A 14,100-nucleotide genomic window follows, 5' to 3' on the forward strand; every position below is an offset into this window, starting at 1 on the left:
CTGACGCATAAAGGAAGACTGTATGATTAAACATTGTTTACTGTGAAAAGCAACACAAATAATACTTATTGTGTGATGAAGCCATTCAGGTTATTCTTTTTTTGTCACATTTTATTTCTTCCTCACATGAGGGACAGCTAATTTGACAGCTAGCCTATACCTTCATTAAATCCAGTTTCCTTTTCATTGTGCTAATTCCTTCTTCTCATACAGTTTCAGAATTTCTTCCAGTCAAGACTTTAAAGCGCTCGTCTTCAACATGTACTGGAAGCCTGTTGCATAGCTGTGCACCTACGCACACAGTTCACAACTGTTATAGCAGCGCATGCGTTAACGCTCGGGTGGAGTGCAGAGCGTTGAGCCACGTGCTCACACAACAACAGACCTCAGATCAGCTTACTGGCCGACAGGGAGAGAGGGACTCAAACACTGGCTACTGCAGCCAAATCCAGCTCGCTGATCAGCAACAGCTGTTGGCCAATACACACACACACACACACACACACACACACACACACACACACACACACACACACACACACACACACACACACACACACACACACACACACACACACACACACGTGTGTATATATGTGTATGTATATATATATACACATATATATATATATTTACACATACACACATTTATATATATATACATATATATACACACATTCATATATATATATATATACATATATATGTACACATACACACATTTATATCTATACATATATATACACACACATTCAAATATATATACATATATATACACATACATTTATATATATATATTAGGGCTGTGAAACGATTAAACATTTTAATCAAATTAATCACAGGTTTCTGTGGATTAATCATGATTAATCACATATTACCGAAATTCTCGGTATATTTTTGTGAGAACATAAATCACAGCATTAATATATATACATATATATATACACACATTCATATATATATATACATATATACACATACACACATTTATATATATATATACACACATACACATACACACATTTATATTATATATATATATATATATATGTACATACTCAATGCCACAAAAGAGACTACAGAGCCTGATCATATTTGTCAAAGCTATTTCTTTCCCAGTAGTTCTCTGCATGTGAGAGTGTTTTTGCTGTTTTCTGGGTGCAGCTGGTGATGCCAGAGTAGAAACATTGACCCCCTGGGGTCTTTATAGACTGGTGAGGATGAATGGATGGATCAGTGAATGCAAGAAAAGGGACGAGAGAGAGAGAGAGAGAAACAGAAGTTGTAGCATGTGGCCATCGAGTTATGGTGTGTTCGAAATATTTTAAATTCTGAATGTTGGCATCTTATACTCATGTCTACTAGAATTTGAGCGCTCATGCCAAAGAAATATAGATTTATCGGGTGCAATGTCAAACTACTGGAAATACGGAGTGGTGAAGAATTTCCTGAATTCCTCTCACAGAGCATCATTGTATGTTCAGCTGTTAAATTCTTCTTATGAAATTTGTATCTCGAGATTGATTGGCTTAGTTAAACTCCTAAAGAAGAATTGAGCTTTTTATAAAATCTAATTTATAGATGAATACCTTGTATATAACTATTTTGTCGGGAAAATAAAAATAAACTTTCTATTTGACTCTTTATCTACCAATTAGTGTTTGAACTAATTTAAGGCCTGTTGACACGTATCTGTGGATCATGTTATTTCCAATATAGTTATTTATATTATGTGTTTGCGTTGTGTAATGAAGACACAGTAGTGTAACATTTCCCCCGAATTCAGTCCAAAAAAAAAAAATGTTAAAGTAATTTTCAATGTTTATGATACTCAGAAAAATATATTAGTGGCAATCAAGTAGATTTTGTAATGATTATAAATGTTAAAATAAACCACCTGTCAGTGATGGACAATGTGTAAGGATTTGGTCGTGCTGAAGACTTCCTGTTAAAGAACATACTCCCAAAAAAAGTCCAAATCTCCAGCGGTCTGAAACGATTTGAGCTGTGAGCGTTGACACGACTCAGCTGCTGAACAGACTGCAGGGAGTGAAAAGCTTTTTCTACTGACTTCTACTGTCGGGTGAGTGAGTGACTCTAACGTGATGACTCCTGTTACCCCATAAAGCACACAGCATTGTGATTCGTATATTATTACGACTATAATATCTAATCTATATATTTTCTAGATGAATATTTCTGCCCTTGACCTCAATGCATCAAGAAACTAGAACGGGCACTCGGTAGAGCGCATACCTTCGCATATCACAAGATTGGGCATTGAATTATGAACATTTTGGCATTAGTTGCATGCCAATTGGATAGAAATTGACTGCGCTATGGTAGAAAGAAGATTTCGACCTTTTCATGACCTTGACCTTTGACCCGATCGATCCCAAAATCTAATCAAATGGTCCCCGGATAATAACCAATCATCCCACCAAATGTCATGCGATTCGGTTTAATACTTTTTGAGTTATGCGAGTAACACGCATACAAATAAATAAATAAATAAATACACGGCGATCAAAACATAAACTTCCTCATTTTCAATGCGAAGGTAATAAATGAGCAAAAATCCACTGTTATTAGCTTATAAGCTATAATTAAGGACTATAGAGTGATTCATATGAGAAACTAGAATGGGCACTCGGTAGAGTGCATACCTTCGCATATCACAAGATTGGGCATTGAATTATGAACATTTTGGCATTAGTTGCATGCCAATTGGATAAAAATTGACCGTGCTATGGTAAAAATAATATTTTTTATCTTTTCATGACCTTGACCTTGACCTTTGACTCAATTGATCTCAACATTTAAGCAAATGGTCCCCGGATAATAACCAATCATCCCACCAAATTTCATGCGATTCGGTTTAATACTTTTTGTGTTATGCGAGTAACACGCATACAAATAAATAAATAAATACACGGCGATCAAAACATAACCTTCCGCATTTTCAATGCGAAGGTAAATAAAAGCCGTACCTCTGGGACCAGCAGGTCCGACGTCTCCTTTTTCCCCCCGAGGACCGCTGACCCCTTCAAAACCTTGACTTCCCTGGTTTCCCTGGACACCTTTTTCTCCTGGAAACCCTGAAACACAAACAGATGCTTGATAAGCGTCTAATAGGAACACTGCGTGCTCCTGATATATTAAAACATCCTTCATCAGCCTCTTCATCAGCAATGACACACTTAACTGTTGCCCGCTGTAAAGTAAATCACGTGAAGTGTATTTAATAAGTCTTTGTTAAGTGCAGAGGAGATCAGAGGCTAATGTTCGACATTAGAGTTAAATGTTAAAGTAAACTCCTTCTAAGTAGCATTTGAAGATAAAAGCATCCAATCAAATATCATCCAGGAATCAGAGGCTGTGGTGCAACATTAAGAACATCTATTTAAAAAGGACTTTGTCTTGATGAATATTTCTCAGGTTCATTTGATGTACAAATTATTGCAACTCCGACTGCAATTTGAAAAAAAAGAGTAATAAAATTTAACTTTATGACACATTTCCAAGAATCCTATCACTGCTTATTGTCTCCCCACCCTGACTTCATTTATAGGAGATACACTCCTCCTCCACTGGTTCTTCTTTCAGAGATCTTCTTCTTCTTCATTTATAGGAGATTTTCTTCTTCTTCTTCATTTATAGGAGATCTTCGTCTTCTTCTTCCTTTATAGGAGATCTTCTTCCTTTATAGGAGATTTTCTTCTTTTTCTTCTTCTTCCTTTATCGGAGATTTTCTTCTTCATTTATAGGAGATCTTTTTCTTCTTCTTCCTTTATAGGAGATTTTCTTCTTCTTCATTTATAGGAGATCTTTTTCTTCTTCCTTTATAGGAGATTTTCTTCTTCATTTATAGGAGATCTTTTTCTTCTTCTTCCTTTATAGGAGATTTTCTTCTTTTTCTTCTTCTTCCTTTATAAGAGATCTTCTTCTTCTTCTTCTTCATTTATAGGAGATCTTCTTCTTCGTTTATAGGAGATTTTCTTCTTCTTCATTTATAGGAGATCTTCTTCTTCTTCTTCCACCATCTGCCAACGCTTCACACCTCTGAATGCTCGCCGACACTCTTTTGTCGCATTAAAACAATCCGATTCCTATTGTCTGTAGTCCCTCCCTGTGGCACACGGTGTTTCTGTTCACAGTGAACAAACTGACGTCATGGTGGTGATGACTCATTCATTGAACAGTTGAAGCACAAGGGCCAGATCCTGTCGCTCTACCCCGACATGCTCCGATTACATTATTGTGACGACTCATCTGAATGACATAATTACACTGAATGCATTAAAGACAGAGACATGAAATAAACCGATGACGGATGAGGTCATGTCTCCCTCCTCAAAGAACCCACTGGGACCATGCCATCAATCATTCTCTGGAAGGAGAGCAACGTGTTGGGCAGGAAAGTCCAATGAGATCATTCAACAAGTCCAAACGGATTCTGACGGTCCAGTGTGACGCCGTGATGAATTATGTAAGAGACGGAGTAACAGAAGCACACGTGGTGCATTTCATACAGATTACGGACGCCTGTAGGCTTATCATCAACTGTCAGAAGAAAATAAATAATCTGAAGATTGCTTTCGTGTCGTTTAGTGTAACCTCACCTAATGACATAACAGCTCTCCTAGATTGATGGAAGACACACTAAATACACACATCCTCACAACTTCCCTCGGCGTGCTCTCTACCGCTTTCCCGTAATGTTAAATCAATAGCAATGAATGAAGTGTAATTTAAATTGGTGGTGTGAAATGAAAGACGATTAACTTGGCTCTCTAATGCAATATATATAAGGAAAATAAATAAACTTACAACGTAAAATAAACCTGCAACATTGTCCAGGCTGAGAACAATATATATAATATATTACAACATTGACTAGTGAGTGTTGTTTGCTTCCAATATGATGTTTGATGGATAAGGCCCACAAGTAATTGTATACAAGTTGACACCAGATGGTGGAGCTAAGCACAGCGCTGAGTGAGACATGTGAAGTCAATCAAAATGTTACTTTTAAAGTGAGAAGTGGGATATTTTTCTTATTACCTCTATAGAATTGGATTTAATTTTGCAAACAGAAATAATGCAACTTCAAGGCCCCTCCGCATTGTCTTCCCTGCAGGAGGTTGCTTATACACCCGGGGATCCGATAGCACTCATCAGTTCTGATCGCATACGTCTCAATAATCACAAAAGAAAAATAAGTTTTCGTTTTTGTGTTTCTCCAAACATGTTTGAAGTTCTTCTTCGAAATATTGGACACATGAAAAGAAAACCAGCTGTGACTCTGTCCACAGGAGGGGCCCAGCTGAACAATCACCATTGAGACTTTTAAATAAAACTCCCCTTCGCTTGTAGACGACTGCTCTTGGCCCATTTCCTCTTCCCTCTAGTTAGAATGTCTTTTCATCCACTATTTATTTCCTAGACTTATAGGTGCGTGTGGGGGGATGGGGGGGGGGGGTATAATGCTTCTTGGAGAAGTAAGAGCTGCAGTTTATTGGCCAGTGAATGTGGATAATGAAATGGGGAGGAGCTGGGTTGATGATTCAAGAGGTAGCAAGCTGGAAAGGGTCCCAGAAACATCTGGATTCACGTTGTTGCAGTGTGTGTCTTACAGTACGAACACACGGTCATTCGTTGGTTCTGAGGTGCCGGTTCTGTCTGGATGAGGGTTCATGTTGTGGGTTTTTGGTGGAATAAACCTACGAGACAGAGATAGATGCCCCGTCCCACTGGCCACGTCCACACCCTGTCTGAGAACACATCCCCGTCCAAAGTCTGGGGATTCATTTTCACAAGCGGATTCATACGACCTTTTTTATTCTCCGTGCTAACTGCATCATTAATACAACCGAGTTTAAGTGTTTACGTCGGTGGTGTATAGGGCGAGAGCATTTTACGACCAATGAGCTTGTAAAAATCATCTAAAAACCACGCCAGTCCGAAAACACAAGGCATTATCTGACACTGTGCTTGAGTCACTCTTCACATTAATTCAACGAGAAATAGTTTGAACACATAATGTTCTGCTCTTTCCTGTTTTACAGATATGACAACTATTTAAGTGAAATACTTCAGAAGCTGCAATTTCAAAGCATTTCCAACAAGTTGAGGATTTGCCTTTTAGTTTGAAAATATGGTATTTCAATTAAGTATTATTTTTATTTTTATTTATTTAACCAGGAAAAGCCTCATTGAGATTAAAAATCCCCTTTACAAGAACGTCCTGGCCAAGACAGCAGCAGCAGCAGCACATTACACAAAGTTTCAGACAATACAACAAAGAACAGTGACAGACAATATAAACAAAAAAAAAAGAGAATTGTTTTTAGATCACAGCATTAATAAAACCAAAACTAAGACTCAAGTCATCATAACCCAGTTCACACAGGTGCGCACACCTCAGTCAAAGAAAACATCTACAAATTGAAATCTATTGAGGCGGGAAGGAAAGGAGGGGAGAGACGAGAGGGGGCGGGACAAAGGGTGAGGCTGTGGTCATGTGGTACGCGCCTCATTGGTTGAGGCCCTCAGGACCTCCCTCCATCTTCATATTTAATGGATACACATGTGAGTGGTATCCATTGTGTCCTCTAACTAGAAACATAGTATTTCAAAAATATCTTAAACTTTTATATTGAAAAGTTCTTCAGACATTTGTATGTAATTCAAAAAATAAGGACTGGTCATCAGGTTGTACTCACCTCTCAGACCGGTCAACCCAGGAGCCCCGGGGGCCCCCAGTGGGCCGGTACCACCCTTCTCCCCCTTTGGCCCCGGAGGTCCTGTGGAAAGAAAACACAATTATGCTCAGAATCGATGACGTAATGACTCGGTGATACTTGGCAAACGATGCAAATACTAATGCAGAATGTGTCATCAATGACAAGTGAACGAGGATTTCGTGAAAGTCAAGTTTACAGCTGTGTACAATTTTATTTAGATTTGAACAATAGCTGCACAAATATGTCTTTAATCTATTTACTTAAAGTATATATATAGCTCAAAACATGTACATACAAAAATATATAATTTTTTTTCTTTACTGTACTCCTCCTGGAGAGAAATACAAGCTGCAACAGGGGTTTGTTAGGCATTTGAAAAAAAGATGGAAATATTAGAGGCACTTAATAACACTTAAAACAGCATGTTGGAATGCTTATCATCAAAAGGGAGGCTGGAATCATGCAGATTATTACATGAAAAGGGAACACATGACACCATATAATGATTTTTCATCAATGTCAGGAAACCCCAGTCCTATTACTCATGGCAGCTGAAAACACACACACACACACACACACACACACACACACACACACACACACACACGCACGCACGCACGCACGCACGCTGTCGGACAAACCGGGTCATGCAATTGGTTTAAGGATTCAATCCAAATAGTTTGTTTTACTTGGAGAGAGTGACTGAAAAAAGAGCCAAATAGTGATTGAAAGAGGGTGAGAGAAAGACACGTAGAGAGAGAGGGAGAGAGAGGCCTGGCCACAATGGGAGCCACATGTCGAACAAGGTGGACCACGACGCAGCTCGTGAGAATGCTTTACAATTCCGGGCTTGTGTCCGGGGGTTCTGATCCTCCAGAGCCTCGAATGTTATTTACTTGCATGTTTCTGATGCCGAGAAACAAATCTGCCTCGAACAGCTTCACAACTGGACACACTTAACTGGTGACCAGAGGTCAGGAGCCCGTGAAAAGGTCCCGTTAAGAGGAGAGGCTGGGTGTCTACTACCGCGAGTGTGTGTGTGTGTGTGTTCTTGTATTTGTATCCTCGTGAGGATATACTTGATCAATAAAGAAAACAATTGGCAACTATTTGAATGTATTGTTGATTTAACAAGTTTGTCATTATTATTACATGCCAAACATTCCCCTTCCATTGCTTCTGCTTTTTTAAACCAAATATCTGAAGCGTTTCTGTAGATTTGACCTGAATACCTGACCTGAGTGAACCTCCGTAGTTACTTGTCAGTTCTGGGCAGACTTAATCTAAATAAAATAATCTTTGGTCACAGGAATAAATAATAATAACATAAATAAAACAATCTTTGGTCACAGGAATAAATAATAATAAAATAATCTTTGGTCACAGGAATAAATAATAATAAAATAAATAAAATAATCTTTGGTCACAGGAATAAATAATAATAAAATACATTAAATAATCTTTGGTCACAGGAATAAATAATAATAAAATACATTAAAATAATCTTTGGTCAGCTCCATTATGCTGGAGAAAATGTGGAAAAATAGGAGATCACACGCATATCTTTTGGGACTGCCCAGTAGTCAAAGGTTTTTGGAAAAATATAAATGGAATATACAATGGAAAAAATGACTGCAAAACTACAAATGACATTAGATATCTTCATAAGAAGATGGGAGTGCGTGACGTTATATCTAGAGTCGATATTTGATGGAGATGTTATAACTGAGAGGGGTTGAGGTTGTACACATACAGTGCAACTGCAAAACAAAGAGGTCTATGAAAAATCTGGGTATGAAATGAATGTCTGTTGATTTGTTATTTATTTACTTATTTTTTACTTTTCACATTAATGCCTTTTACCTTTCTTTAGTTATTTTACTTTGTACTCCATGCTTATCATTTGGTTATATGTAGTTTGATTGTTTGGTCCTTCCCTCCCTCCTCATTGGGTCCTACTCTTGGAGGGTATAAACATGTGGGAGGGGATGGGTGGGAATCTTTGGCGGGTGTTTATGTGGATATGGATGGATTTGGATGTGTGCTGATTTTATTTTGTTGTAGATATATTATTTTTTTAATTTTATTTTTTCTAGATGTCAAGGAATAATCTGTTTGTGGAAAATGCAAAATAAAAAGTAAAAATAAATAAAAATAAAATAATCTTTGGTCACAGGAATAAATAATAATAAAATACATTAAATAATCTTTGGTCACAGGAATGAATAATAATAAAATACATTAAATAATCTTTGGTCACAGGAACAAATAATAAAATACATTAAAATAATATTTGGTCACAGGAATAAATAATAATAAAATACATTAAATAATCTTTGGTCACAGGAATAAATAGATCAAATCTTAAGATTTCTCTTCAACGTCAGTGAGAGAAGACTCTACTCACTACTGATCCCTGAACCTTTTTCAACACATTAAATCATCTGCTTTTCTAAGTTGTATGTTTGTGTCTACAAGCCTCCACTTTGGTACAGTTCACCCTGGTGGTCCTGTAGAAATGGTTTCCTTGGTAATAGTTTGTTTGAGAAGAGCTTCACATTATTAATCTCCTGGCCCTCAGAGTCCTGTGTGTTCGTTCAACAATAACAAGCCTGACGGCCCCTTCAGGATCCGCCTGCAGACATCTGACAGCACGGAGTCCAAGCTTGGAACACAAGTGTGGAGTTCAGGCGCCTCCGTCTAGCATCCAGTCTGTGCTCCACATCTACTGCAGAGTGGAGCAACCGAGCCGGGAGCTTGTCTTTTCTTTTTAGACAGGCGGTCTCAGCTGAGACCGCGACGAGCTATGATGGAACGACGTGTATGTTGAACGTAAGGGAGATAAAGAGCGTGTTGCGAAATACAGGGCACTGACGAATGATACGAGGATACAGTCATTTTAACAGAGAACAAATGGAAACTGTGTTCAAAAAGAGGCTGAAATGTTCAACAGGGTTGATTTATTCTGAGTGATTTGGTCCACAAAGTGCTCTGGCCTTTCAGATCCTGTTACACAGAGATGATGTCCAAGAAGATATTATTTACCCATTTACCATTGAGAGACATTTTCGGTGATGAGAGTTTCTGACTAATATTTTGTTTCTTGGACAATAAATTCTCCTCGTTGCCTATAAATAACACACAATTACTAAAAACTGGTAGAAACAGGGACCTCCCAGTCTGTGCAATGGATGGACATAGTAAGATATATACTGTATATATATATATATATGTATATATACATGTATATATATATATGTATATGTATATATATGTGTGTATATATATGTATATGTATATATATATATGCATGTATATACAGGACTGTCTCAGAAAATTAGAATATTGTGATAAAGTTCTTTATTTTCTGTAATGCAATTCAAAAAACAAAAATGTCATGCATTCTGGATTCATTACAAATCAACTGAAATATTGCAAGCCTTTTATTCTTTTAATATTGCTGATTATGGCTTACAGCTTAAGAAAACTCTAAAATCCTATCTCAGAAAATTTTAATATTTCCTCAGACCAAGTAAAAAAAAAGATTTATAACAGCTGAGTGTTTGTCAAGGCTCAGGAAACCCTTGCAGGTGTTTCGAGTTAATTAGACAATTCAAGTGATTTGTTTAATACCCTACTAGTATACTTTTTCATGATATTCTAATATTTAGAGATAGGATATTTGAGTTTTCTTAAGCTGTAAGCCATAATCAGCAATAAATCAGAATAAAAGGCTTGCAATATTTCAGTTGATTTGTAATGAATCCAGAATGCATGACATTTTTGTTTTTTTAATTGCATTACAGAAAATAAAGAACTTCATCACAATATTCTAATTTTCTGAGACAGTCCTGTATATAGATGTGTATTTATATATATGTATACCGTATGTATGTGTATATGTGTAGGAAAACTGAGAACTGCGGTTGCTTTGTCGAATAAAGGAAGGCTTTTTCCAGAAAATGTGTGACATTAATCACTTTCACCACAAACAAGGACACCAGTATAGTTGTGTTGCCCTTTTTAGTTACATTAACATTTTTACAAAAAATAAGCAGGAACAAAACTAAAATAATGTGAGTTTACGGCAGCCTCAACTGAGCTAAGTGACTCTTCACTAGTAAACCTAACGTGCCACTCAAAATGGTCATTAATGGTCAAAACACAACGTTTCCAGCCTGTACATGTCACCGCTGCTGGATGAACACACTCTGTGATACTGAAATCTGGATTTTAATATCACTTGTGTATGAAGTTGTGCTCTCTTCCTGCGAAACTTGGCGAAACTCTGTGAATTAGCTTGAGAGCAAAGACCTGCCCAGTACTGTTGAAACTCTCATTAGCTTCATATGATAGATGTGTTTTCATATATAGGTCACCATAAATAAGACTTCAAGCCCCTGTGAACTCTGCAACATAAGCAACAATTAACGTACAGCTTGGAAAGTTGTAGGCAGCTGAATTATATCTTTTTCATAATAACAGTGTGTTGTTATAGTCTCACGGGTTGTTTTTGCAATGCACACAGATACTTATCTCTTGTATTGTTTCTCCCCTCGGCTTCACTGAGCTTCAGTTTCATTCACATTTGTGCGTTTGTTATTTTACTGTCTTGATTCACTCTAGGTAATGCACTGTAGTCCAAGAGTTGATGTTTTCATAGTTACTGTTGGCTGTGGAAGCGTTTTAGCCTCACCATTGTGTGAGAGATCAAAAAGGCCCCACAAAGGACCCGTTTCTTATTGCTGTCCTGATGGAACAGCGTGTGGGCCGATTCATAAACCTCAGCAGATACCTCCAAACACAAAGAGATGGAACGCAAAAGGATGTGAATACACAGCCTCTCCCACTCTATGTCTAACACTCACACACACACACACACACAGAGATACACTGCTCTGTTGTCTTTGAAAGATAGTTGTGAAACCCAAGTCGAAGGCGCTTCATGCCAATAAAACACTTTTGAGTGGAGTGGAGAAAAGGAGGAATTAAAGAGACGCCGTCAGCCACTAAATATCACCGGAGTCTAGGTGAGACTTTTCGGCCTGGTGGTGAACTGGTTGAACTCAAACTTGAAGTGCTGAGTCAACTTTGTGTCTTTTGGTAATCACACATCTGAGGGTACAACAACAACAACACAGAGGTCACCACGGCTCCGTTCTCCGGCCTCTTTTGTTCAACATCTAAGTCCTTCCATTTCCGCAGATTATGGAAAAACAAAATATATCTCTTTTTTTTTATTATGCAGAGGAGACAGAGTTATACAACGGTCTTATCCGCCGACTAAGGTTCCATTCAAGACTCCAGGCAATATTTTAACAGCTTCTCATGTGTCTTTTTTTGGGTCGGCCGTAGCTCATGGGGGAGTGTGGTCATCCCGCAACCACAAGGCTGTCGGTTCGATCCTCGCTCTCCCCATAGTTGCATGCCCTTGAGCAAGACTCTGAACCCCCAGTTGCTCCTCAGGCCCACTGCTCCTTAATGACTAAGGATGGGTAAAATGCAGAGAAGAATTTCCCCGCGGGGATCAATAAAAGTGTACATTTCTTTCTTTTCTTTGTTTAATCATTAATACAACATGTGTGTCTTTAACTTCCCTGAGTGAGTCACGGAGGAATTAAAGACAGATGACCTGAATATGAGGAGAGGAGAGGATGGAGTAAAGGAGGCTCGACAAGGGAACACTACAGAGGAGTATAAACATGGGTTGAAATGTAAAACATTTCTTGGCTAAGGTGCCTGCAAGCTAACAACAAACAACTGGGCTGGGAGCGAAGACTAATGACAGAGTTGAGTGGTTGAGTTTTCACTCTGGACCTCGAGTCTAAATTTAACCCACAATTGTTTCCAGGCTCAGGAGAAACAGCATCCGCCCCCACATGCGAAGCAGACGTGGGACCTGGGGTCTTGTTCGCTTTGAGTCGCCATCAATCTGCTCGCGCCTCGTCCCGTGCCAGCGTTACGTCATAGCGTACGTACTCTGGTTTTAACAAGCCGAAGGAGTCGTTCGGTGCCCTGGCAGCTCGAAGTGGTACCACGTCGGGACTAATCAGACCCGAACAGATTGGAGGAGGAACATTCCGAGTTGCTCAATACCCCGGGGGCAGTAATCCCACGGTGTAAAATCACGTTAGCATGCTACGGTCACTTGCAACTAATCGCGATGCTAACATGTATTAGCTCAGATATCGTAGTGACCTTTTTTGGAGCGCGACCTTCCACCTCGAGGGATTCATTACTCTGAGAGTTTTACATTCTCAAGTTCTCATGTTTTGTCAATTTCACTGAATGATATGCATATTCTTTACCCTTAATGTGGGTAATTTGTACACATGCTTGTAATTCATGAAGTTTCTTTTTGGTCATGATCAGACTTCACTATTCAAATAAATATATCCCAGTTCAAACATATCGACGCCTTTTCACCTGCACGTCACACACGTATTACTTAATCGACAGGAGTCTCAAGGCGAAACTTCGGGGGGGGGGGGGGGGGGCTTATCCTTTGCACTCAGGGCAGAGATCTAAAACTTTTTCTTCGCTGACCTTCAAATATGGTGATGTTCTTCAGAGCCACGGAGTGCTCCCAGTCCTTCAGGCGGAGGTCCTCTGTGATCGTGTTGAGGATCTCCATCTCGTTCCTCAGCTGAGCCTCCGTGTGGACGTGGGTCACCCATAAGCTGCTGGTGTCCTCTGTTATGTTGCTGATCTGGATCTTTGCAGCGGGAGGACAGGCAGCGGGAGAGTTACCAGCTGCACTAGTTTGTCACGTTGCTGCGGTCAGTGTGAGCGCTGTGTTTTATAAATGTTAATCTTGAGCCTTCAGCGTGCTGCCACATTGAATTTACAGGACGTGTTTGTGTAAACTGCGATGCACCTGCAAGTCCTGTATCTTCAGGTGGTGAATACTGATGTCATTGCTGAAGGTGTGATTGACAGCTCCCACCATCCAATTGACCTCGTCCAGTTTCTCTCTCAGCCGGCTCACCTGTCCTGAGGTTTCCCTTTAAAGATGAATCAACACAAACAAAAATAACTTTATTCCTCTAATTCAAATTCTTATGTTTTACATAGTCGCTGTCTGGAGGGAATTATCCCCCCGTGCTTTGGAAACGTGTACCGAAACAGGAGGTCCTGGTCGTGGAGCCAGGTGGAGGCTCGGGATACCTCCTCACTCAAGCCAGTCAGGTTCCTGCCGGTGGAGCTGCTCAGGGAGGACAGCCTGTCATCCAGCTGCACGAGGTACCCCTCCGACTGAAGAGAGTGGGCCTGGCCGCTCCTCAGCTCCAGCTCCAGGCCCTGTGGGTGGAATAACTCCTAACTATCACAGTAATTCATCAAAAGTGTCACCTAT

The 14,100-nt window shown here is 39.3% G+C and overlaps 1 protein-coding gene across 4 annotated transcripts in view; it reads right to left on the bottom strand.

Moving 5' to 3' along the window:
- The window catches only part of scara5 (scavenger receptor class A, member 5 (putative)), a 67,923-nt gene that overhangs the window by 23,671 nt on the left and 30,152 nt on the right, over positions 1-14,100 (bottom strand). For all 4 annotated transcript variants that reach the window (XM_056428084.1, XM_056428081.1, XM_056428082.1 and 1 more), the window contains 5 exons: positions 13,867-14,045; positions 13,624-13,750; positions 13,293-13,461; positions 6,726-6,806; positions 2,991-3,098 (listed from right to left, as the gene is read on the bottom strand). In XM_056428084.1, coding sequence (XP_056284059.1) covers positions 2,991-3,098; positions 6,726-6,806; positions 13,293-13,461; positions 13,624-13,750; positions 13,867-14,045 — 664 coding nt within the window. The remainder of the gene's footprint in view (positions 1-2,990; positions 3,099-6,725; positions 6,807-13,292; positions 13,462-13,623; positions 13,751-13,866; positions 14,046-14,100) is intronic.

Source organism: Pseudoliparis swirei, chromosome 12 (genome assembly GCF_029220125.1).
Source record: "Pseudoliparis swirei isolate HS2019 ecotype Mariana Trench chromosome 12, NWPU_hadal_v1, whole genome shotgun sequence".
Classification (NCBI taxonomy): Eukaryota; Metazoa; Chordata; class Actinopteri; order Perciformes; family Liparidae; genus Pseudoliparis; species Pseudoliparis swirei.